The 27,300-nt window shown below is 41.3% G+C and overlaps 1 protein-coding gene across 1 annotated transcript in view; it reads left to right on the forward strand.

The window, feature by feature from the left end:
- The window catches only part of CHADL (chondroadherin like), a 210,041-nt gene that overhangs the window by 130,830 nt on the left and 51,911 nt on the right, over positions 1–27,300 (forward strand). The window contains exon 3 of the mRNA XM_044087099.1: positions 17,652–19,319. Within this exon, the coding sequence (XP_043943034.1) occupies positions 17,652–19,319 (1,668 nt within the window). The remainder of the gene's footprint in view (positions 1–17,651; positions 19,320–27,300) is intronic.

Below are 27,300 nucleotides of genomic sequence, written 5' to 3' on the forward strand. Positions count from 1 at the left end.
CTTGATAGGTATCATGGGGACTGTACATGACTACATACCATGAGCATCACCATTCTTGTGTCCAGTTCTCTTCCACTTCTGGTGGGGGGCCCACCATAGTATAGTCCTGAGAGAGTCTAGGTCCCATAGCAACAACTTCTCCATGCCTACTACCAGTGTTGACAATGCTGCAGGGTTCCATGGATACAGAGGCAAATGGGGAGCATGTAATGAACCCAACCATAGCATGTCCTGTCATTCACACCCACTGAGCACTCCTTCCTCTGTGCCAGCTGTGGATTGTGCCACCAATAATGCTAAGCGAGAGTGCTTCTGTAGATGGGAATGTGCACAGTTGATGCAGATAACTCCAGAGGGTGCCATGGACCTGTTCCAGGGACTAATGCACAGTACAGCATCTTCTACAGAAACTTTATCCATGCACACGCTCGCACACTCATCAGCACCAACCACCCCTACCCATATACACCACACCAGAGACACCACCTCTTCCTTACCGGTCTTCCAGGCTCACCACAATCACCAGGCCATGACATGTACACACACCCACATCGATAACCACTTCCACACTGTTCATTGCCATCACCTCTCACTGTGGTCCTCCTCATGTGTATATGATTACAAATGTGCCCTGCCTGCAGTACTCTGTTATTAGGGTAGCCTGTGTCTGATGCACAGCATGGCAAGTCCATGCATGGTACAGCATAGTATGGTATTAGTTTTACAAGCATCATTGTTAATCTTTATTTTATATAATCCTGTCCATAGCTGTGAACAAGACACTTTGTTTTAGTTAGTACCACACTATACAGTCTCTGCCTCGCACAGTCAGAATTCGCAACTAGGTGCTTCACAGACTCCTCAACAGCGCACCCGCAGGTGTAGCTGAAGAGATATGGGTGCCTTCCTACCTGGCTCTGGTGACACCCCTATTAGGCCCAACACACGAAGGTGGCAAGAGGGACAGTTACTGACAATGGCACATCTGCTTCCCCAGTGTCAGTCCCATGCCTTCCTACCTGACTCTGGTGACACCCCTATTAGGCCCAACACATGAAGGTGGCAAGAGGGACAGTTACTGACATTGGCACATCTGCTTCCCCAATGTCAGTCCCATGCTGTATTTGCCTGCCTACCAACGCATTTTTAAACACCTTTATTAAATTATCAGTTATGATATTGGTAAACATACATTAAAAGAAAAGAAGACAAACCATTTTAACAAGTTTCCATTTAAATAAATATACATCACATATATTTTCTTTTCTACTATCATTAATCCAACATTACAAAAAAATGCTAAACTCCTGTCTTCTCTTAAACTTCACTCCTCCTTCTGAACATTATTCTGCATGTATTGTTCCCATGATTTCCATTAATTTCTTTGTAATTTGCTCCTTCCCTTTTCTAAAGATCCCTCTTTCAACTCTTTTATCTCCTTTATACTATTCAATACCTCCAATGCAGCTGATGTAGACTTGAATTTTCATTTTCTACTAATTGCTTTTTTGGCAGCCAACAGAATTAAACTTACTAAGGGCTTACTATGTCTAGGCAATTCAGATCCTGTATCCCAGCTCAAAATAATCATTTCCTTAATTGCAGTCATTTGCTCACCCAATATTTCTGATAGAGTATGCTGTCAGGAATTTTTAAAGTCTGCCAACTTATTACATTCCCAAAACATATGTTCCGAGTTACCTCTTTCTTCTCCATCACACCTCCAACATTTGCTATCTCCCTGAGGAAAATTTCTTTGAAATCTTCTTGGGGTATAAAATACAAATGCAAACACTTACAAGCAAAACTCCTAAACCTTCTAGTTGCATACTTGTGAGCCGTACATGTTTTCCCATTGTTTTCTTGTAAATTGCTTTTCTCTGACTGATTCTTATAATTATCATGTAATATTTTATATGTCCTACTAACTGTCCCTTTTTTAACGGTTTCTTCTGTTCTACATTCAACTAAAAATATCTTGGTTCCTTTGCCAGGTTTCTTCAGTAAATTCCAAGCCGTCTTGCCTATTTTCTGTACCCTTACTTGTAGTCATCTCTATTGGCAAAATCTCATTTCTCAATTCTGATATTGGCTTAGTTCTTACAGTAATTTCTGCTGTATATGAATATAATATTCTGTGTGGTTGTTACTATTCTCCTTAATGATCTGCATCCAAAATCCCACTCTCTCTCTATTTATTGAACTCCTACCAACATATTTTCATGCAAGCTCTGAATCATACTTCTGGGCAAAATCGGAGACAACTAGACAGAGGAAGTGGACTTTTATCACTCCTATCATGCATACAATGATGTTTCAAGTCTGTTACAAAGTGGCATTGTATGCATTCTCTGCCATGATGTCTGTGCTTCTTATGGGTGTTATTAGTCATTGCTCCTGGATATAACTGGCATCACCAGTAAGATGTCTCTGGGAGTAATCACCCTGCACAAAATTGCTGATATAATTCACAAGTGTGCCAGATGGGGAATTGTAGACACTGCTTAGGTAGCACACTGACACATTATATATTATACTCTGTGTATTGCAGACCATCTTGCAGCCGATGGAGTAGAACCTCTTAAAGCTGATATACCACTGTCCCTGTGCCTTGAGCAGAGTCTTGATGGCAATGAGGGTGCAGTCGATGTCTCTCAGTGTCTCAGGAACATGGGCTATTTCATAAAATACCTGAAAAGTATTATTTCTCTCTTTTTTGTGGTGTATGGGAAATGCATATGCTCCTCCACATGCTGTAACATGGTATCAAGAGACGGGTGAACCTATCTGTGAGGGATATGCTCGGATACACCATTGTAGATTACTGGAAGGTTTCTGCTATACATACCTTGATATTCACAAGAATGGGTATGCCACACACCCCATGAGCCTGCATGTGAGGGTAACACATCTGTATCAGGTCCTGCATTATGTCTCTGTACACATGGTAGCAATCCACTATTTCTGTGTCATGGCAGAGATGAAATGTTAGACAGTCAGATCCTTCTGCAATGTGTCAGGTGAAAATGTGAACCTCCATATCTGCTAGAAGAGTGTCTCGTGCTCATATATTTGTGCTAAATTTGCTGCCATCACTAACCTGACTTTATGGTCCCTATCTGTATATACCAGGATTTTATGATGGACAGCTACACTGGTGGTTGCAACTCATAGCACAGCTTTATACACTTCTGAATCTCTCCACCATATTGTTTATCCTCATTTTCATTTGTGTAGTTCACCCGCAGGTGTAGCTGAAGAGATATGGGTTTCTTCCTACCTGACTCTGGTGACACCCCTATTAGGCCCAACACACCAAGGTGGCAAGAGGAACAGATTTTATTCTAGATGACACATCTAGTTTAAAAAGGCAATAGCACAACCATAAACAAATTATTTCAACAGTTCACCAGTTAGCAATAAGGCAAGGTGTGAATATGCATGCAGTGAAAACATACATTCACCCTCTTCCCCAGAGCTAAACAGAAGAAGGTCTTGACATTCAAACCAGCACAAAGAAGGCAATATCCATGATCAGTAAAGTTTTATAATGCAGCAATACAGACACGGGAAAAATGCAATGTCATTAAGCAACAAAAGAGTCCTAATACAGCAATACAGATATGAGAAAATGCAATGTCATTGAGCAGCAAAATTCTTGAAGGCAGCAGTACTAACACGAGCAAAATGCAATGTCATTGAACAATGAGGATTTATAATACAACAATACAAATATGAGAAAATGCAATGTCATTGAGCAGTAAAGATTCTTTAAGGCAGCAACATGGCAAAATGCATTATCATTGAACAATAAAGATTTATATTGCCACAATACAAATATGAGAGAACGCAATGTCATTCAGCAGTACTAACACCCTCTACCCCCCTTGATCAATTCTAAACAGACCAACTATGAAACACTCTATTATACATTATTCACTGGCCAGTGACTACTTACAGTCTTGCTGCCGACATGATGGGGCCCAAGTTGGAGCTCATATGGATCCCAGTTATTTGTAATCCACAAAGCATTAAAGGGAGGGGACCTCAATCTTATAAAAATATAAAATGATGGCCATAGCCTCTCACCACTCCGTCGAGAATATCCTAATGACCAGGTGCCATGGTTCCTCTGATGAGAAAAGTAGAAAATCACCTACCAGAACTCTGGTAATCATCTATGGCTTCTCGGTACTAGGCCCAAGGGAACTGCTTTCCTTGCTGAATCATAACAGGCATGGAACTACTGGCTTCAGACTTCTCTCCTGATTCCACAAAATACCATCATCCAGGACTTCAGCAAGAGACAAGACACAATTTGCTACTTCACTTCTCTGTCCCAAAACAGAAAAGAAAATCCAGTCACTCTGCAAGGCCCTTTTTCCCTTCAGCTGCTTGTTTCAGTCTTCCCTGCTTCAGCTAGTCTTCCAGAAATCCTCTTTCACTTTCAAAATAGTCTTTTATATCCCTGAAAAGGAGCTCTACCTTGTGGTGTAATGGAAAACTACAGCCTATTACTTCTATATGAAATACAGTGGGAGCTACACTCTCCCCCCACTTGAAAATCTTGGGTTCCCCCAAGTCAAAGGTAGATTAGCAGAAAATATTTTCAAATACTAATGCACCATCAACTGAACAATATTTTTGCATTCAAAAGATACATTCCACCAAGGGTAATCAGCCTTATGCTTAACTTGGGATGAGGTGTCACCACTGGAGTAGAAGGCATAGGGATTATGAGTCAAGATCCTCTGATGAGCTGTGGTCACAGGTTCCTGTGTACTATGTCCCAAACTGTTATAGGTAAGCCTCTGTGGAGGCCAAATCAGTCTCTGCAGTTTTGGTTTGGAAGAGACAGCTAAGGAATTTTGCTCTGAAGGTTTGTCACTCACATCACATTCAATGTCTACTTCTTCAGTACGCATGTTGTCTACTTCTAAGATCTCCTCTTGTATAACTTCACTTTTGTTTTCCATAATGGTATGACTATCCGCAGCACTATTTTCTGAAGTTTGCAAAGCAGGGCCTCCATCAGTATCAGGTTCTGTAAGAGGTACAGAAACATTACTTAGTCTATTGTTAGGTCTGGGCTGCTCGAAATGACAAGGAATGAATTCCGGTGCATTTACATTGAGATTACAGCCCACAGGGTCTTGAACATCCTCATAAAAAGCCTACTGAAACCCCAGTCATCATCACTGTCCTCCTCTCCTTCAGCAGGAGGAAGCACAGGCTCTTGAATATTGGAGAGGATAGTTCCTCTTCACCTTAGCCTTCTGGATCGCCTTGGGTTAGGCTTCCGCTGAGCCATTCTGGGTTCCGGATTCATGAGTCTCACTGATTTTGCCAAAGGCATTAAGTTGTTTTGGTGCCAGGCTTTTATGGGTCCTTCTTTCCCTTCAGGGCAAACTTGGTAGACAGGGATATTACTTAGCTGAGAACAAATTATATAAATCTCAGATCCCCAGTGGTCAGCTAGTTTACGCTTTCCTTGTAGTCCCAAATTTCTCAAAAGAACTCTGTCCCCTGGCTGCAAGTCATGCATCTTTACTTTTTTGTCATAGTGAGCCTTGTTTCACTGATGTCTTTGTCCTGTTGATTTTTCAGAAAGCTCATAAGCCTGTCTGAGGTTCTTCTTGAGCCTCTCCACATAACTGCCGTGAGATCACACTAGTGCATCATCAGCTGTGACTCCAAAGATGACGTCAACAGGAAGACGAGCTTCTCTTCCAAACATTAGGAAGTAAGGCGAGAATTCTGTAGCATCATTTTTAGTACTGTTGTAAGCATGCACCACTGTGGCTACATGTCTACTCCATTGACTCTTCTTCTCAGCAGATAGTGTCCCCAACATGTCTAGTAAAGTTCTGTTGAAATGCTCAGGCTGAGGATCCCCTTGAGGATGATAAGGAGTGGTGCGGCTTTTTTGGACTCCCAACAGAGTGAGTAGTTCATGGACAAGCTTGCTCTCAAAATCACATCCTTGATCAGAGTGTATCCTTTTTGGCAGGCCATACTGCACAAAGAACTTCTCAACTAGTAGTTTCACCACTGTAATAGCTGTCTGATCGCAAGTGGAAAATGCTTGAGCATATTGGGTATAGTGGTCTGTTACCATCAGCACATTACTCATTCTACCCTCATCCGGTTCAATGCACAGAAAATCTATACAGACCAGTTCCATGGGTCCACTACTTTCCATTTGACCCAATGAGGCAGCTCTGATCGGCAGAGTCTTTCTCTGAATACAACAAAGACATGTATGACAATAATCCTCAACATCTTGCTTCATGCATGGCTATTAGAACCTGTCTCATACCAGACCCATAGTTCTATCATAACCAAGATGACCATGTTCATCATGCAATGACCGGAGTACTACTTCTCTATACTTCTGAGGAAGCAACAATTGCCATTTTACACTGCCAAGTGCACTAGGAGATCTCCTATGCACTAGTCCATTCTGTATCTGGATTCTGTCCCATTCTTTGGCCAAAGGTCTTGCCAGAGGATGAATATCCGTGTGAAGCATGTTAACTTGTTTCTTCTCTAAAGCAGCTACCACCAGCTGACCTAAGGGGTCTTCTCTTTGATCTCTCCAGAGGTCACTGTTACTCAAAGCTGGTACTGATGAAGCCTGCAAAGTGACCAGATTACAGTAAGCTTGGGGTATGCTTGCTGCAGACAGACCCAACTTCTGGGCCCAACATTCAGTGTGTTGATAGCAGGTTGCAATCTGACACATAGCTCTCATCCCTGGTGCTGGAATGTCCACCCATTCAGCATTGGGGTGTAAATCTCCCTGAGGTCTTCTGGACAGACCATCAGCATATCCATTTTCATGTCCTGGGTGGTATTTCAAACTGAAATTATAGTTGCATAGAGCTGCCATCCATCTCTGGCCAGTAGCATGTAGCTTTGCAGTGGTCTGGATGTATGTCAGAGGATTGCTGTCAGTCTGAACTTCAAATTCAGCCCCATAGAGATAGTCATGCAGCTTGTCCACTACCGCTCACTTTAAGGCAAGGAATTCCAACTTGTGTGCAGGGTAGTTTCTTTCTGTGATGGATAAACTTCGACTGATAAAAGCCACAGGTCTCAGCTTCTTGTCATACTCCTGGTAAAGGACTCCTCCTAAGCCATCCCTGCTAGCATCCACATGTAAAGCGTATGGCTTTGTAGAGTCAGCATATGCCAGCGCAGGGGCATGTGTGAGGCAATACTTAAGCTGTTCAAATGACTCTTCTCACTCAGGAGCCCAACAACTCTCGATGAGTTCTTTAGAACCTCTCAGTCCTTTAGGCTTTTTCACAAGGATATTTTCATCTGTTTCAACTGCTTTCTCATCATTTCAGAGCAAATTGTTGAGGGGTCTTGCTATCTTTGAAAATCCTTCCACAAACCTTCTATAGTAACTGCAGAACCCCAGGAAAGATCGCAGCTCTGTGATAGTTTTGGGTCTGGGCCAAGATGTTACCTCTTCAACTTTGCTGGGATCTGTGGATTTTCCATTTGCAGACACTACATGTCCCACAAAGGTCACTGAAGGTTGGAAGAACTTGCATTTGTCCAATGACAGCTTCAGGCCTTCCTTCTCAATCCTGTCCAATACCTTCATCAGTCTTTCTTCGTGCTCCTCTAGGGTCCTCCCAAAGACAATGATGTCATCCAGGTAGACTAAGACTTCCAGGAGATGCATGTCTTCAACTGTTCTTTCCATGATTCTCTGGAAAGTTGCCAGTGCATTTGATAAACCTTGAGGTAAGCGATCAAACTCAAAAATTCCCAAAGGGGTAATGAAAGCAGTCTTTTCTTTAACTTCTGGGTGCAAAGGGATTTGATAGTATCCACTCCTTAAGTCTAGCACACAGAATCACTAACTGCCCACCAGGCAATTTAGAGCATCTTCAACCAGGGGAGTTGTATACTGGTCTATAATGGTTCACTGATTCGGAGTACGATAGTCAACACACATGCAAATTGACCCATTATTTTTCCTGACAACGACAATTTGAGAGGCATATGGACTTCTTGACTCTCAAATTATCCATGCGGATTTTAGTTCTTACAAATGTTTTCTTAAGTCTTCCAGGTCTTTTGGGGCTACTCTTCTGGAACGTTCCCTGAAGGGCCGGTCATCTTTTACTCTTATTCGGTGTTCTGCACTTTTTGCACAGCCCACATCTAGTTCACTAGTAGAAAAACAATTTTTCTTTTTCATTAGTAGCTCTTTAACTCTGGTTAGCCACTCAGGGGGCAAGAGACCACCTCCTATCGCAATACCTTCCAGCTTCAACTCGTTGGCTCTGCTCTTATTCCTTGTCAACACAGAAGCAGGTAAGACAGTGGCAGCATAAACATTTCCCAAATGCACTTGTGAACACAGGACAATGGGAGTACTTCCTTTATTTTTCAACCCCACAGGCAAAGTGTCGTAAGGATGCTTTAACTTGTCCGCAGGCCAAACTTGTGGTACTAGTTCCAGCCCCGGTGGCAAGTCACTTCCTGGATCTGATTCCATCATGAGATGAGAGGAAACTGTTTGTCCACACATCCTCACTTTGGCTCTCAAGCAGGTGACCTGACCAAGATGAATTCTATCCTCTTTCCCCGAAAGGGTCCACACATGACTACTTTCATCTTTCTTAATATCCTTCTCCTTTTGAAGGGCAAAGAAAACTAGTCTCAGGAGAGGAGGTAGTGCTGGGTGTTCCTGGGTCAACTGAGGTAGTAGCATTCTTCTGACAAGGTCAGTATTTTTCCCCACTAAAATAGATGCTGAATCCTTTCCTTTTGACCTGGGGCATACAACAGCGAGTGTTTCAAAAACTTCTGTTGACTCAACAACTGAAGTGGAAAATTCTAACTTGAGTGAGACATAACCATCATAAGGGAATTTCCTGCCACGTAGCCCCCAGATCTCCAAATCTTCTAACTTTTCAAGTGGAAAATGCTTTAAGTATTTTAGGTAGAAGTCTGTGTACAGAATGGCGATTTGTGCACCAGTATCCAACAGTGCTTTACTATACACTCCTTCTATTTTTACTGACACAACAGAGGACGGTCCCAGTAGGCCAGTCAGCATGTGATTGAGGTACCACCGGTTGACCTCACCATTTTAACAGATAAGAGTCTTGCTTAGTAATGCTTTGTGGTCTGAGATGCTGCGATTTTGGCTGAGATGGCTTTCCAATTCAGTTGTTCACCTCAGATGAGCTAGAAGTGTGCATAGTAGGTAGTCTCTCTCTCTCTCCTATTACAAGGGTTAGTGTGGAAAGGAGATCCAGGATGCTGTCTCTTGATGTTAGATTTTATGGAGCTCTTTGTAACTGGGAACTCAGCTGGCTCCTTCACTGAGGCTGTTTGAAGTTTCCCTGCATTTCACTAGCCAATAATAGTTTGTTCACTCTTTTCAGGTTCTCTGCATTAGGATACTGTCAATTTATATGCCCTGCCTCTCCACAGCGAAAACAAAATCTAGTAGGAACTCTGAGCACTGGCTGATTTGGTTCTTCCCTGAGTCCTTTCATGGAGGTTCTAGATGATGTATTCCTCCCTTCAGTTAAAGTTACCACGGCTTTCTGCAATTCTGCAACTGTCTTGGTGACTCGAGCTACGGCGTCTGTCAGGGAAGACACCTGCATCTGCAACTGTGACACCTCCACATTGCAGATACTCTGAGCCATGACTCCTGTTTGAGTAGTGAGCATGGCTATAGGCTTCTGCTGGTGTTTACTCACTGTTTTAGTTGCTGTTGAACACTGAGATTTGGCTTCCAACAGGGCTTCCTCTTCCCTCACCTCTTTGACCAACTGAGAATAAGTTAGAGTCTCTTCCCTATTTCTCCTCCCCATTTTCCACACAATGGGGTCCATAGCTTGAGCTCCCTGTAAAATTTGTCCAGTCCGTACTTGGTCAGCTACTTTCAGATCCACCCCCTTCTTTAGGATGATCTGGTGGAGCATTTTATCTAATCACTTAATGTCATCAGATAGTTTCTCACCAACTTCTTGGTATGTATGTTCAAACTGATACAGTAGTTCAGCAGCCCTCTCGGTCCTTCCATACACATCTTGCAGTACTCCTAAATAGTCCTTGGCCGTGCAATCTTGCTTACCCATCCTTCAGTTGCGTATGGTATCCGCAGCTAATCCCTTTAGACTTTCAGCTATCCGCTGCTTCTTCTGTGATTCTGGGATATCCCACTCCTCTAGGGATTGTGAAGCCTGATTCATCCAGGATTCAAAATCTTCCTCTCCCTGAGGTGTGAGTTGTTTGCCAGAAAAGAAATGCAATTTGTGGAAGCCAAACCCAGTGAATGGCTGTGTAGGCTTTAAGCATTTTTCTACAATACTTCCCAAAGCATTCAAAACTTCAGGCCCTATAGTATTTATGGGCAGTGAAGCTGCAGCTTCTGGTGTAAGGTTCTGACCTACTTGGATAGCTTCCACAGGTATTTTTGCTGTTGCTGAGGTAGTGCACTTCTCAGGGATTACCACACGGACTGCACTATCACCTGAAATTTGTACACTCGAAGGTATGTGCTCATACACTAAAGGACTTTTCCATTCTAATAGGGTCCACAGTGCTGTCCAACAAAAATCCACGCTCCACAACTGGCAAGGATCCTGTGACTTGATGTATTTGCATATCAGTCCATGTGACCCCTGGCAACACCAGAAATAAGCAATGCTCAGTAAGCAATGCTCTGACTGAGCATTGTGCTGTTTGCACCACTTAGCGGCTACTTCTGGGTTCATGTTTCTGCTGGATTTGCTTTCTACATGTACAGGGGAATAGGGTGGAGTCCAAGGCAGTACAGGAAATCCCGGATGAGCCTCCAAATGTAGCTCACCCGCAGGTGTTGCTGAAGAGATATGGGTTCCTTCCTACCTGACTCTGATGACTGTCCTGGATAAAGTAGGGGAACAGTTGAGGTAAAAGAGCATCGGTTGTGCTAGATGGTCAAGGAGATGGGGCTTTAGTTGGACTTAGTGAAGGAAAGCAACTCCACAATCTACTGTCCATACTTAGGAAATATTTGTCAGACACAAATAAGTCTAAAATGATTTTAGAGCAGTTCTGTTGATGCACTTCATCCTGTTCATGATTACTGCATATGTGCACCCCAGGCCTTGTTCCAGTTCCCAGCCCATTGCTGTCTGAGCCTGACAACCCACTTAATCTCATTCTCATTGCCTGAGAATCTTGTATTGCAACGCACATTGCCTAATGGATAAAATGTGACAGTTTCATGTATTGATGGCACTTCTGATGTCACTGAAGCTTAGCTGGAGCTTTACATTAGTGACACCAGAATAACTAAGGAGGGCTTTTGGTTTTCGTACCTGATAAACTTTACAGCTGTGGTGGAGGTAAAGTCATACTAATTCCCTTAAGCCTAAGGCCTTGTCTGTCCCATTCCCCATCTCAGCCCTGCACTGAGGCAGTACCAATAGACATAATACATGAGAGGCTGTAAGTGCCTGTTATTAGGATGCTTCTACAGCCTGATAAAGATGAAACAGTTCTTAAATGTAACTCAAAATGAATTTTGAAAACATAGACATTAAAAGGCACCTAAATGGATCCTCAAAACACTTTGGCACGTTGGATATGCAAGTCTTCTGAGGATTAATCACACTAAAATAACAATAACCCATTCTATAACTATTCATTTAGTTACTATATTACACAGCTAGCCTTATCAAATAATCTCAACAATAATGTAAGTGAATATGTAGTGGAAGTGAAGAGTAGATTTAAGTGTTAGTGCTGACGGAGACATCACCTGAAGACCAATGTGCAGACATTTGTAATACTGCCCAGGAGGTGGCAACAAAAAAAATTCCAAATAATAAATATTAAATAGGAAATGTCTGTATGTGGGGGCTTTCGAAGTAGCTGAGTAAAGAGAAACTAATGCAAAAGTTAATGGATGCCAGAAAAATATGTCATACTGAATGCAGACTTTCAGAGAAGTAGGAAGAAAGATAAGGAGCTATATTTAAATGAGCAGTGCAAAGGACTGAACCAATACAATAGAATGAAAAAGGCAAGATCTGTTCAAGAAGGTTGACTATATTAAGGAAAGCTTTGAGGCAAAAATGGACATGATAAAAGACAAAGTGGGACGTATCTAACAGAAGCAGAAGCTATTAAGAAGAAGCAACAGGAATACATGGAATTATATAAGAAGGACACTAGCATCACTTATTCATAGGATGGCATATTCTGTAATCAAGAGCCATACATCCTGGAAAATGAATCTTGCATAGGCCTTTAAAAGCTTTGCTAATAAGAAGGCCATGGGAGGTGATGGAATTCTAGCCGAATTGATTAGAATTCAATAAAATAATGCTGTTTCACTGATGTTTGGAGCCTGATATCCAGTTTGGAAAACATGGCAGTGGCCATTAGATTGGAAAATGTCAGTTCATATTCCAGTCCCCAAAAAAGTAATAAATTACTGACTGAACAATTGCACTTGTCTCTCATACTGACAAGGTAATGGTCAAGATCTTGTAAGCTAGACTCCAGCAATATATAGAACGAGAAATGCCAGATGTAGAAGCTGGTTTTAGAAGGGCAGAAGCACCAAAGATCCAATTGCTAGCATCTTCTAGATAATTGCTAACATTTGCGAGATAATGAGAAAAGCAAGGGAGTTGCAGAAAAAAATACAATTTATTGACTACTCTAATGCCTGTGACTGTATGAGCCATAACAACTCTGGCAAGTGTTAGAGAAATGATGGTACCGGATCATCTTATTTGCCTCATGAAGAATTTGTGTGCAGAACAAGAAGCAACAGTTAGAGCCAGATATGGAGTAACTGACTGGATCAACAATGGGAAAGAAGTGTGACAAGGTTATGTTGTCAGCCAACTTATTCAATTTATATGCTGAATAGATCATGTACAATGCTGGGTTTTACTGCATCAGATGGTAGAATCAAAACTGCCTGGAGAAACTTCAGGTATGCAGGTGATACCACCATGATAGCTAAAAGTGAGGAAGAGTTGAAGAGTCTGTTGAGGAAGGAGAAAGTAGGAAAAAAAACACAGTCTGGTTGTTCAACATAAAAAAATATATAAAATGATGTCATCTAGCCCTATCAATTCTTTGTGAATCTAAGTCAAGGCAGTGGCAAGATCAGTTTTACTTTCCTGGGTTTAAAAATCTCTGCAGGTGGTGATTTGAGTATTGAATGTAAAAGATGTTTGATTTTTGGAAGGAAAGATCTAGCAAATATGGATAAGATTTTAAAGATCAAAAACGTCATATTGTCAACAGAGGTCTATATGATCAAAGCAATGGTTTTCACAGTAGTTACACGTGGCTGCAAGTGCGTGGCTACAAATAAGGCCATGTGCTGGAACACTAATGCTTTTGAACTGTGGTATCTGAGAAAGCTTTTGAGAATTCCCTGGACACAAAGAAGATCAAATCAGTCAATACTAAAGGAAATAAATCCAGACTGTTCACTAAAAGGCCTAATAGTAAAACTATTGCTGTTCATCTGCCTTAGCTTCTGCCACCCCTCTTCATCTGCCTTTGAACTTTCCAAGCATCAGAAGCAAAATCTTTTTGTCAGTGAACAGTTTCTTCATGTAGTGGAACTCCGACTGAACTCTTATACATGCGGTTGGGGGTTGGCATAATGGCTGAGTTGTTTACCTCACAAACACAAGAGTTTGAAGTAGAACTTGGATAGAATTAAAATGGTCAACAAGGACAGATATCCTGGACTTTCTTATGAACCTATACATAGTATGAAAAGATTATTGGACGTGGTGTAGAATTTGAAACAGTAGAAAAATGACTCAGGACCTCTGAGAGAGCTGTTAAAGGAGTAGATGTTGCTCAGTATAATATGGTACGCAACAAATCAAATCACACCTGTCTGTTGACCTTTAGAGCCAGGACCCAAGATACCAGGTAGAAGGCAAATGGTATACATTCTTATTTGACAGCTGAGTTTACACATGGCATGAAAAAAACATAGTTATTTGCCAATCCAGATGATGAGCTTTAATATGCAGCAAAACTGTTCAAAATGATGTTTATTATGTCAGTATGGTGAGAAACTGTTTGACAGATCAGGCTTTATAAGGATTTGTATGTGCATGTTTTGCAGCAGCAGTTTACAACGAGCTATTTAGCCATTTATTTCATGCCAGCATTCCTAAGTTCTTGCAGGATGACTTTTCATGTCACCCTTTCTTTCCTTTCTTTAACTCCTTTAATTTCTAGTGGTTTATTCAGTACAATTTATTTTCTTTTATCCAATATGCCCATCCAATGTTATTGTAAAGTGAGTCTTATGGTAATTGTCTAATATTCAGAGACTCATTAATGTGAGTCCCAGAGCAGTGAGACTGAATGAATGAAAATGTATATATCCTAAATACAAAAGAGACATTTCTCAGGATATTTCATTTTCTTTCAGGTATGGTGATATGGGGGTGGGGCTTTCCTCTTGCAAAAACATAAAAGGAAATCAGAAATTTTCAATATTCTCCATTCTTCTGTACTGGGGGCTGATGTACTTGCCCTTCTCATGGTAATACGTAGTGGGGTTTGCCTGCAAAAGAAAGAAAGAACAGAAATGTTTAATATTCACAATTCTTCTGTATTTTCATACTTTTTTTTGCATAATCCCAATCATTAGCGGACCGGAGTTCTGCTGTGGCAACCCCTAACCGGGAAAAGCCGAAAGATACAAAAACCAGGCTTCTATAAAGCCAGAGCACTGACAAGCTAAAAGAAAAACACTTGTGAAACCAAGGCTAGAGAGAACTGAGTTAACAATGTTATGTAAAACTGTAATACATTTTCTTCTTTCTTTTCTGTCTTGTTCATCTACAGTTGGTGTTGTTCTCAAGGACAGTGGAATGTGTAACTTTTGTCTTTCTGAATGTCAAAGAACAGAGAATGTCTTCAGATGTGCTGGATCTCAATCAAAGATTAAAGACCAAGAATTATTATAATGACCAATGAACATAATTGTTTGCATACTGTTAAGACACCAGGGATGGAAGGAAACATGTGTGAATGTGTATTTCTCTGTTTGCATTAACCTACATATATCTGAATTTGTATTTGCACTGTTTTCTTTACTATTTAAGTGAAGTTCATGTATAAACCTTTAATCTCTTGTGGCTGGCATTTATTTATTAGATGTATGCATTGGTGTTCAGCTGTGAAGAGGATAATCATTAGTTAAACTACTGGTTAATAAACTGCATGACATATATCTCCCATTAGACTGCTAGGCTGACTACCAGTGAAAGAAATATTAACTAGTCTATTTTATATTTGTCTTGATTTAAGTGCTGCAGGTAACTGAAAGTCCCTGTTTTTTCCAGTGTGGTGCCAGTACTACCATGCTGGGAAAAAGGCTGCTGTAAACTGGAGAACTTTACCAATCTTCCTTAGTAATTGTGTGTGTGTGTGTGTGTGTGTGTGTGTGTGTGTGTGTGTGTGTGTGTGTGTGTGTGTGTGTGTGTGTGTGTGTGTGTGTGCACCCACGAGCATGTATGTGTGTGAAAATCATTTGTATGAAAGGTAAATACTATAGATACTGTGGCACTGGAAGACACTGATTCACAGAGAGAGAGTGGAGAGACAGGAGCATAGGTTGATTGGCTAAAGACTCAGCTCTGGAAGTGGTCTTTGTACACTCCAGTTTGCTACTGAGAAGACCATTTCCTTTATGCTTACAAAGCCAGGTCATACATGTGGATAAGTTACTGAAACAGGCTTAAGTACATTTTCTTGCCATATTGTCAGTATCAGTGGAACAACAGGTAGTACACTCACCTTTGGTGCAGAAGCCTGTGGGTTCTATTCCCACATAGGGTAGATCAACTTCTAACAGTGCAGCATAAGGGAGGTACTGCAGTCCTCAATGTGCCATCCTTTGGATGAGACATAAGTTGGTAGTAGTTCAAGTGGATGTAAAAGATATCATGGCACCTATTGAAAAGAGTAGTGGAATTTCCCTAATGCCCTGGTTAAATTTCCCCAGTAGTATACATTTCACCTTGGGTCTCCCCTGAAAAGAGGCTACTAACCCATGTCAACAAAGAATAAATAAAATTATTTCACCTCTGGCTGGCAGTGGTGGGATTAAAACCCAATCAGTCCCAGCAATGTTGATGTCAGTGGATGGGATCCTGCCATCTGGATATCATGTTGATGGCAGCAATATCAGCATACCATTTGGTGGCAGTAGTGATAGCCAGCTTCACAGGCTCACAGTTAGTTACTAGTCTTTTTTAATATAGTACATAGGTTGACTGTGATTTTCAAACAGTGGGTATTGGGAGTAACTGTCGAAGGTAAATTATCTGATGGTGTGTGCTGTAGAAGACATGTCTTACTCCTTTTTGGCATTCTTTATAATTATACCTACACATGATTTTTTTCAGGCCTCTGTTCTATTACTCAGAACTAGACAATTTACATAACCTGAACTATTAAGTAAATCCAACTGCCATAAAGAGTTACGAATCCTATTATCAGAAAATGCAGCATCACTGTTTTGTTTTGTTTTTTTGGTGTGTCTGTCCATAAATCAGCTCTTCTTTTGGGTTAGTTCAGCCTACTATCCACGTCTTTGTGGTAGCAGGGAAGTTGTGTGGTTACCATCTTGGTCCTCTGAAATATTCTCATTCATTTTCTATTTGTTGTGGCTGGAAGAGGTGACATCATGACACCGCAGCACTAAGCATCCTCCTACCCTCGGAAACAGCATGAAAAGTCATGAATTAGCTGTCTGTAATCTCTGCAGGGAACAATTAATGGGCCAAGCTGTTCTTCAGCACTTTTCCAGGAAACACAGCTGCTTTCTGAGAACCAAATATTTCCTGCCCTAGATGAACTTCCTGGGGGGATCATGTCTGTTTTATACCTGAGTCACAAACTATAGAGATGAACGCCCTGTGCAAATAGTTTAGCTAATGCATTCCTGCACAAAACTACAGGAAAAAGGTTTGGACGTACAGTTCTGACTTCATCTAGAGCTTGTACTGTTTACCATTTCTTCATTTGATGCACTGGTACCTAAAGACAAAAATGCAATGGCACTGCAGTGTGGTGAGTGTAAATGCAAATCCACCAGTGAAGCAAGAACATAAATAAAAGTCTGAAGTAACTGTTTGGGAGAAGGGAGATGTTTGTGACAAAGAACACTGCCTCTGGTAGAACAGCTATTTTAATACACCTAGTATAATAACATAGCAATGCTGTACAACTGTTTTTAAAATATTAAGAAGGCATTATTACTTTCTGTTAGTGACACAATTTAAATGCACTCTTTCACAAAATATATGAATGCAAAATCCTTCCTGCAAGTCTAAAATATTTCTTATATACCTTTACCTTTGACATCAGATCAGGTTCTAACCATAAGCAGTTTAAAAAGGGTCAGCAAAAAAACTAAAACCACACTCTGTGTACCAGAAGTTTAACCCTGTTATCTACATAGCATGTTGTGAGTAATCTAGATCATGCATGTTAGATTAATGAGGATCCAAGTAAGAAGTATGTTAACAACCAAGACCTGGTAATGGATTGTTGCGAACTGTAAATGCAATAGTGTTTGTATCAGTCTGCAGTACTCATATACTGTATTTGTCTTACAGGTAACACAAAAGCTTGACATCAAAGGAAACAATATTAAAGTGATTCCAAATGGAGCTTTTCTTCAAATTCCTTATCTTACCTACTTGAACATTCAAAACTGCAACGTTGAAAGTATAGAAGAGGGTGCATTTAGAGGCCTTGGACGGCTAAGTTACCTGAACCTGGGGCTTAATAAAATTACCATCATTCATCAGGAGTCGTTTGATGGATTATCATCTCTTAAACAGCTCATACTGGACAAGAATAGTATAGAAGAGATAAAACCAGGTGCATTCAGCCAATTAGGTTTTTTAAACTTCTTGAACTTGGGAGAGAATTTTTTGGTCTACTTACCAGATATGGTCTTCCAAGGACTGCAACAGATCAAATGGATTCGCTTATCTAACAATATGCTTAATATTATTGCAGATGGGGCTTTTGCCACAATAACAAGTTTACAGAGATTAAGTCTGAACAATAATGAGCTACAATACCTTCCTACAGAAGCTCTTTCCAAGTTAGTTAATGTCATTAAGCTGGAGATGGGCAACAATCCCATGACGTACATTGGTGAGGAAGCAGTTAACATGCCTTCTCTGAAAATTCTCTTGATGGACAACATGGCTCTTCAGGATGTTTCTCATAAGGCCTTTGAGAAAACTCCCAAGTTGACTGTTCTTGATCTCAAGAACAATCAGCTAAGGGTTCTTCAACCACTGGATGGAGTTGACCAGCTAAAAGTGTTCAATCTAACAGGAAATCCAATTATATGCAACTGTTATATGCGTCCTTTTAAAGAATGGATGGACAAAGCTCGAATTAATGTAGACCTTATCTGTGCTGGGCCAAGTACGTATAGAGGAGAGAAACTGGAAGCTATAAGGCCTATAAATCTAAAATGTGAAAGCTATCCTGAAGAAGAACACTTGCCTGTCCTGCCTGTTACTCAAAAACCAAAGAAAGAAGGTGCTACACCCTGTCCGGAAAACTGCGATTGCAGTTCTGACCTGCAACACTCTACCTGTGAGAACAAAGGCTTGCATAAGATACCAAAGGGATTTCCACCCGACACAAGACTTTTAGATATGCGCTATAATGAGTTCTACACAGTTCCCAGAAATGCATTCTCTGATATGAAAAATGTTATCTCACTCCACTTGCAGAACTGCAAAATTGATGACCTTCAGCCTGGTGCATTTTTGGGCATGAAAAAACTTGTGTATCTGTATTTATCAGACAATTTGATTTCCACCCTAAATCCAGCAGCCTTTGAGGGAGTCCCTCAACTAACATACTTATATTTAGAACACAACAGGTTTACAAGTATTCCAAAGGGTGCATTCAAACTTCTACCCAACCTCCTTTCCTTGCATTTACAGTACAATTCTATCAGCTATGTTACAGGTGAAAACCTGGCAGGTGCTGAAAAATTACGTTGGTTTTACTTAAGTGGAAACAACATCAACTATATTGGCTCTGACGCCTTCAACTTTGCTGAAGAGCTTGAAAAGCTGCATCTTGATGATAACCAGATTTCAGAAGTACCAATTCATGCCCTGAAAAAGATGCCCATTTTGGAAGAGCTGAAGCTGTCTAAGAATCCTATTAAACAAATTGGCAATTTTGCCTTCCTCCCATTGGCTGATTCTTTGAAAAACATCTACTTAGATAACATGGGACTGGAAAAGGTAATATATACAGGATGAGGCAACAGTGCACATTGCATTATCTTTCTCAGTTTGTTTCATTCTTTGCTCTCCAGAATTTTCCCAGTAGTTGTAGTTGCCATGGTTACAGTATATACTGAATTTTAGTATGGAAATAGACTACCTTGATAATATGTGTCAGTGTTATTCCTAAGTTTGGGAAACTGAAAGTTAAGCTATAAAATATATATTTATGAAAGATAAGGAATTTGTTCCTATTATAATCAGGCTCCACAGATTTCCTTATAGTAAAACTGCTCATTGTGCACATGAAATCTTATCTCTTGAAGAAATATTTTATAGTTCTAGCTAATATGTTGTCATATTCTTTATCTTGATTTAAATTACACATCTTTGGACATTCATTGCCAGAGAATTGCACAGGCAGAGAAAGAGATAAAAACTAAGGAGGGTACTCTGAGTGACCAGGAAAGGGAAACTTGCACAGTAAATCTACTGATGAAAAGGTATTACACCAGACAAAAGGTAATTGTGTTCATCCATGTTTATCAGTATAGACTAATGGTAACATGGAATGGTCTGATTATGTGTCAATAATGTGGTATGAAACACATGACCCATCAGACGTTTTTAACTGAATACTGTTTCCTTTTTGAGCTTTTTCAGGAGGTGAAGCATCTGTTGAATCTTCTTGACTATATGGTTGGTATTAGCAGGCCAGGAGAGGTCATCAGAGATATGAAGGCCCAGGAACTTAGTTGTTTTGACATTCTCTACTACCTCCCTTTTGATAGCGAGTGGTTGGTGAACTGTTGCCTTTCTCCTGAAGTCCATAATCATTTCTTTGGTTATGCTACTAAATTCTAGGAGCTTAAACCAAAAACTGTACACCTTGGAAATAAGGTTGCCACCCATCCCGTTGTCAGCGGGACACTCACGGGTTGAGCTGCCTCATCCCATTGCCCACTGTGCAAAGTAGTGGGACTTGAAAAGTCCTGCTTTTTAATCGCACTGAATTGCCGTGGAAAAGCCGCAATTACTTCCGGCTTTTCCACGGCAATTCAGTGACGTCACTAACCCAGACCTGCAGGCAAAGCTGCTGCCTGTTAGGTCCGGGTGCTTTAATTCATGCAGCAATTGGCTGCAATTTATGAAAGGGGTGGGGATTGGGGTAGGAAGAACCCTGCAAAGATCGTGGCTGTAGGAGCACTTTGTTTTAAGCACTTCTACAACTGCTAAAACAATGACAGAGATTTGTTTTTTGTTTTTTTTTCTAATGACCCAGCAATCCATCCATTTCTCCAGTCAGTCAGCCATCCATTCAGCCAGTCAGCCAGCCATCCATTCATCCAACCAGCCTGCCAGCCAGCCATTCATCTAGCCAGCCAGCCAGCCAATCAACCAGCCAGCCATCCATCCATTCATCCAACCAGCCAGCCATCCATCCATTCATCCAACCAGCCAGCCAGCCAGCCAGCCAGCCAGCCAGCCATCCAACCAGCCAGCCATACATTCATTCATCCATTCATGCAGCCATCCATCCATTCATGCAGCCAGCCACCCATTCATTCAGCCAGCCATCCATTCATTCAGCCAGCCAGCCATTCATCCATTCATACAGCCAGCCATCCATTCATGCAGCCAGCCATCCATCCAGCCAGGCATCTATTCATGCAACCATCCATCCAGTCATTCATCCTTCCAGCTGCTACTCCCACCAACCAGCTATCCACTCCAGCAGCCAGCCAACCAGCCACTCCAGCAGCCAGCTAGCCAGCTAGCTAGCCACTCCACCAGCCATCCGTCATAACCATAACAGCATCTCCTTCACCACTACTGTGGTGAAGTCATGGTAGAGGGTGTGGCCAGTGTCATATTAGCCTCACCCTCATGTCCCACTTTGGCCTGCTTAAAAGGTGGCAACCCTACCTGGAAACGCTTCTATCACTCAAGGATATAGATGTCTGTGCAGTCATAGAAACCTGGTTCAAGGTCTCAGAGAGTACCCCGGCATTGCAAGGCTTCAATGCCTTCCACACCTTCAGACCACAAAACGAACACATGAGAACCAGAGGAGGCAGTGTTTCTATCTATATTAGAGATAGATTCACCTCCCGACAAGTTAGACTGGACAACTCCATGGAGTTACTCCAAGTTCAGATTACTGTGGGTAAGACCTCCATTCAAGTCATAGCTTGTTTTAGATCCCCCTGCATGGATCATGATGTGCACCAAGCCTACTTGACCAAACTGGAGTCAATCCAAATATTGCCAAATACTCTGGTCATGGAGGATTTCAGTTATCCCACCATCAACTGGGAAACCTACTTTAACCCTAACTCACTAGCACAAAGTTTCTTGACTGTGTTAATTCAAATGCCCTGGAACAAATTGTTCAAACCCCAACAAGAGGAACAAACTTACTAGATGTGGTCCTCACTAACATGACAAACAGATGCACCACCGCAACTGTTGGACCCACATTAGTTAAACCTGATGACAAATCAGTCGCCTTCGAACTGGCACTAACACCGAACTCGCAAAGGGTTAAGTCAGACTACAAAACTACACCAAGGCAAACTATACCCTCCTAGGGGAAGGTATAAATGCATTCCAAGCCTCACCCCCGGCTAGAAGTTGTAACTACACCAAAGCTTACACTAAACCCTGTACTGTCACTTGTATAAGTTTATAGACTCAGCTGTTCCAGAGACAATCAAAGCGAGAGTCCCAAGTAAAAACAAGCTGCCCTGGTGGACATCCAGCATCAACAAACTTTACAACAAATGCAAAAAGTTGCTGTGTAAGAAAACTAAGGTGAAGCCCCAACACTGGAAAAGTACCCTCCTCAGCTTCAACAGGCAAATAAGACAACATGTCAAATCTTTTAAAGGTAACTTTGAGAAAAACTTAGCAATCACAGCCAAGGATAACCATAAGGCCTTTTACAGCTATGTACGTAGCCTAAAAGATAGGACCCAAGCATGTGCCGAACTAGTGACTTACAGTATCACACAAACTGATCCCGCAGAGATAGCAAACCTACTAGCGGACAGATTTGGTGAAAATTTCACTCCATTATCATTATGAGAATAGACAGCATCCCTGGCTGTCTTCTAAACAAACTAAAACATTTTTATTTATTTATTTATTTGACATTTGTTAACCAGGTTAGTCTGACTAGGCAGAGCCCTTTTTCAGCAGAGACCCGAGGAGAAAAGCTCCAATCTTACATTACTTAAACATAATTAACATACAGACAGATGTTGCAAAAGAGAAAAAAATGAATAAGTAATATTATCTGTTTCAGCCATGTTGAGTGGGGGTAAGGAGACTTTCTTGGAGAATATGATCAAGAAGCTGTTTGTGAATACATTTTTCAAGTATTTTTGGACAGGGGAGATAAGATGGAGATAGGTCTGAAATTAGAGGGGCCTGTTGCTGTACTGCCTTTTTGCAGTGGAATAACAGAATTTTTTTTCAGATATTGGGCACGGGGCTTTCCTTGATAGATTTGTTGATTAGTATAGAGATAGGGAAAGCAACAGAATTAGCAGCTAGTTTTAGGAAGCAAGGAGGTAAGTTGTCGATGGTGAGCATGTTTTACGTTTGGACAAAAGATTTGATGTAAGATGTGGGGACTGGTTTAAGAGAGAATGTGGGAGAACTGGTAATAATTGGTGGGGGGGGGGTAGGAAACTAGTTCAATTATTACATAAAACACACATTCTGTATAAGATGATAAAGTATAAGTAACAGAGATTTATCATCAGGGATAAAGACAGGATAGTGGGAAAATACACAAATGTAGAAAAAAGACTGCACAGTTTGAGTATATTCATAAGAAAGTTGTAGTAAGAGGAATAATGATCTAGCACACAAGTGAAGAGTATATAGTTGAAGAAGAGTACTAAGGTATATGATAGTAGCTAGTTGTTGTTGTTGTTGTTGTCTTTTGGCTTTTCCCGGTTAGGGGTCGCCACAGCGGAGCTCCTGTCCACTAATGATTGGCAGTAGATTTTGATGAACACCGAGGTGCCAGCTCGATGTTCAAACTTCAACGAAGGCATGCCCATTTACGCATGTCTTTCGAACGCCCACCCAACCACAGGGAGGACATGTAGACTCCACACAGAAGGCACTCCCTGCACTCCAGATAGTAGCTAGTATAGAGCAGAAATAAAAAACAGAGGGAAAAGTAAATGGAGTAAAAACTAGAAAGAGAACAGGTAGGGAGCCAGTGACAGGAGCAAGTATGGTAATATCTGTGAGGGCAATAGTCTATGGTAGAGGAAGGTAGTTTATGTTGGGTTCTGGCAGAGGCATGTCCATGATTTGTGGAAGTAGTCTTTAATTACTATTTTAAAGGTGTTAAAGTCTGTGATACATCTGGTATTTTGAGGTGGTTTGTTCCATGCATTTGCTATGGAATAGCTATAAAGTAATTTACCAATATTTTTGTTGGGCATGTAGACTTGCAGTAGGTTGTGTTGAGAGCTGCGGAGAGAGCAATTGGGAGTATAGGGCTGGATGAAAGTGGAGTGAGAGGGCCAGGAAGAAGGCTGATGTACAACTGAGTGTGCCAAGAGAAGCTGTGGTATTAGGATTTGGTGATGAAATTCTAGCCATTGCAGGTTTCTTAAGGTGATGCAATGGTGAGTGAGGTAAGGTAGGCTGGAGGCAAACCTAGCTATTTTGTTATAGGTGAGTTCTAGTTTAGTGAGAATGTTTTACTGGAGGTGTGTGAGAATAGGGGCTGCGCAGAGCAGTGTGGGGAGTAGAAAGGCTTGTGCAAGAGAGTCTAGAAGCATTTGTGAGGTATTTATTATGTCTATAGAGCAAACCTAGTTTTTGATGGGTCTTTTTTATGCACTGCTGAATGTGTAGACTGAATTTGAGGTAGTCATCGATTATAACACCAATTAGTTTGATATGAAATTCAGATGAGATGACAGTATTATTCAGAGAGGAGACAGAGAAGGACATTTTATGATGATGAAGAGAGGTAGGGAGAAACAAGAGGAGTTTAGTTTTCTTAGTGTTCAGTAGTAGTTGGTGGGAGGTGAGCCATCTTTCGACATAGTAGAGGGATTCTTGGGTGAGGGTATGAAGGTGTGTGATACTGTCAGAGCAGGAGATAATTGTGGAATCATCGGCATATTGAATGATGGTTGAGTGAGGACAAGAAGAGTGGAGGTCATTAAAAAAGATGTTGAAAAGTGGGGGACCAAGGATGGAGCCTTGGGGCACCCCAGTTTGTACTGGCAGGAAGGGAGAGAAGTTGGATTGCCATTTCACAGCCTGGAATCTATTTGAGAGGTAGCTGGAGAACCATGATATAGTAGAGTTAGAGAGGTTGAAAGAAGCAAGTCTGAATAATAGTAGTTTATCAGAAACGGCATCAAAGGCTTTGGATAGATCAAGAAACAGGCAGGAAACTAATTTACTGTTATCACGTGCTTTTGCAATAATATTAATAAAGGAAGTTAGAGTAGTAGCAGTACTGTTTCAGCCATGTTGAGTGGGGGTAAGGAGACTTTCTTGGAGAATATGATCAAGAAGCTGTTTGTGAATACATTTTTCAAGTATTTTTGGACAGGGGAGATAAGATGGAGATAGGTCTGAAATTAGAGGGGCCTGCTGCTGTACTGCCTCTTTGCAGTGGAATAACACAGAATTTTTTCCAGATATTGGGCACAGGGCTTTCCTTGATAGATTTGTTGATTAGTATAGAGATAGGGAAAGCAACAGAATTAGCAGATAGTTTTAGGAAGTGAGGAGGTAAGTTGTCAACTGATGGTGAGCATGTTTAATGTTTGGACAAAAGAGATTTGATGTAAGATGTGGGGACTGGTTTAAGAGAGAATGTGGGAGAACTGGTAGTAATTGGTGGTGGGGGGGTAGGAAATAGTATCAGTTTTGGTGAGGCTGTGAATGGAGTTGATGAAGAAGGAATTTAAAAGTGTAGCTGTCTCAGAGGGGGAGCTGTTTGGGCAGGGATTGGGGGGGGCACCCAGGATACAGTAACTTATTAATGAATTGCCAAAATTTTGAGGGGTTAGAGAGTGGATTGTTAAGTGGTTTATGGAAAAAAAACTTGTTTGTCAAGGATGACCTTTTTTGGTAAATTGCGGAGTTCTCCTGTTAGTAACAGCCTGCATTTCATTTCTGAAAACCTGTGAGAGACTGCTTTTCAATCTATCTGGAAATATACAGAGCTAAGTATATTTTTTTTGGTTTAAGAGTTTGTACTGTTAATTGTTGCTTATAGTTTTTCAGGTCTCTGCTGAAAGTGTTTTGTCCCACCCTTCCTATTTCTGGTGTGTAGTTTAAATTTGGTGGCTTTTGCAGTTGCCCGCCCCACTGTAAATTTGATCTGGGACACTCCCCCAGTCCCATCTCTTTACCACATTCTACCTAATAAACTCCTTCTGCACTTGCTTTTAGTCCTTTTTAATTTAATTGCATTTTTTAAACTGTGTTTGGTCTAATATTGCTACATACTCGTGTGCTAGCTTGCACTGCATTGTGAATTGTTTTTACTACTGTTTTGGTACTTTTCTGTAAAAAAAAAAAAAAATACTATAAGCCTGTTTCCTACCTTTCCCGTAACTAGTGTAATCCAGATACAGATTTGCTGTATCCAGGACTGTATGTAAGCTTCTGACCCCCACCCCCCCAAGACTTTCTGTGTTGGAGGGAATCCTTCTAGCTTATCAGTGGGAGTGGTAAGCACTAGGTAACCTGTCTACCACATAAGGAGTGGTTCTGGCCCAGAAATTGTAGTTATTGAACATTTGGGCAATCTTTTCCATCTCTCTCTCAACTTTCAGATTTGAAAGCCTGCATTTGCACTTGTTTCTGTCCTGTAACTCGTCTAGTGCAGATACAGATTCTTAGTTTTAGCACTTAAATTTGCTTATTCGTGCTCAGCACTTGTTCAGAACTTGTAAGCACTAAATAAGCTACTAATTACTATAGCACTCAACCTTCCTCATTACCTAGAGGAAAACAGTTTTTGTACTTACCTTTCTCACTTGCTTAGAGAAAAACAGCTCTTGTACTCACTTTCTTCACTTATCTAGAGGAAAATAGTTTTTTTATTCAGGCATGTCCAAGGGTCAGCTCCCAGTGTTCTCTCCTGTCTATCTGATGAATCTGGGCATCTTGAGGCAATGTAGAAATTGCCTCATGTACATAGGCAACCCTCTCCTCCTACCACCCAACACTACAACCTGTGAGAGATCCACTTATCTAGCCAAACTGGAGGTGAAGCTCTCTGCAACCAAGACTGAACTTGACAGTCAAGAGGAGAAGGTAAACATTTGCACCACACCACACTCATCACATAGTCTCACTAAATCTACACCACCAAAATCCACACATAGTAACACAAAAACATTCCCGGAGGCTGTCATTAATAATCTGTCTAAGCAACAGAGACCTCCAAAGCAGAAATGCAAGCAACCTCCATCCCCCAACACAACCCAAATGACGCATAGCCCACAGACTCAGTGTGCAACTCAACCACAGCCAATAAGGCAAAAGAACGTACCCAACACACTAGTCATAGGTGACTTAATAGTCAGGCACACTGATGTCCCACTCACCAGGCTAAACAAGGAGAAAGTTACTGTCAGCTGCCTGTCGGTTGCCAGGATCCGCCACATAACCCATGCACTCAGGTCACTCCACAACAAGTACAAATATGACTCTGTCATTGTCCATGTTGGTGTGAATGACCCGAGACGTACCTCCCTAGACTACATGAAAAGAGATATGGAAGAGCTCTCCGATCTTGTAGCCCAGGCAGGTATGACCCTAGCCCTGAGTAGCATTCTGCTATTGCCCAGAATGATACCGCAGTACAAGGGCAAAATGACTGACTTCAACAATTGGCTAAGCTTCTGGTGTCATTTAAGGGGCTCCAGTATCTGTCTGCTTGGGATGACATGGTCGACAGACCACGATGCTTTGCCAGGGATGGCCTGCACCTATCGAC

This window comes from Protopterus annectens, chromosome 1.part1 (genome assembly GCF_019279795.1).
Source record: "Protopterus annectens isolate FY-2018-M chromosome 1.part1, PAN1.0, whole genome shotgun sequence".
Classification (NCBI taxonomy): Eukaryota; Metazoa; Chordata; order Ceratodontiformes; family Protopteridae; genus Protopterus; species Protopterus annectens.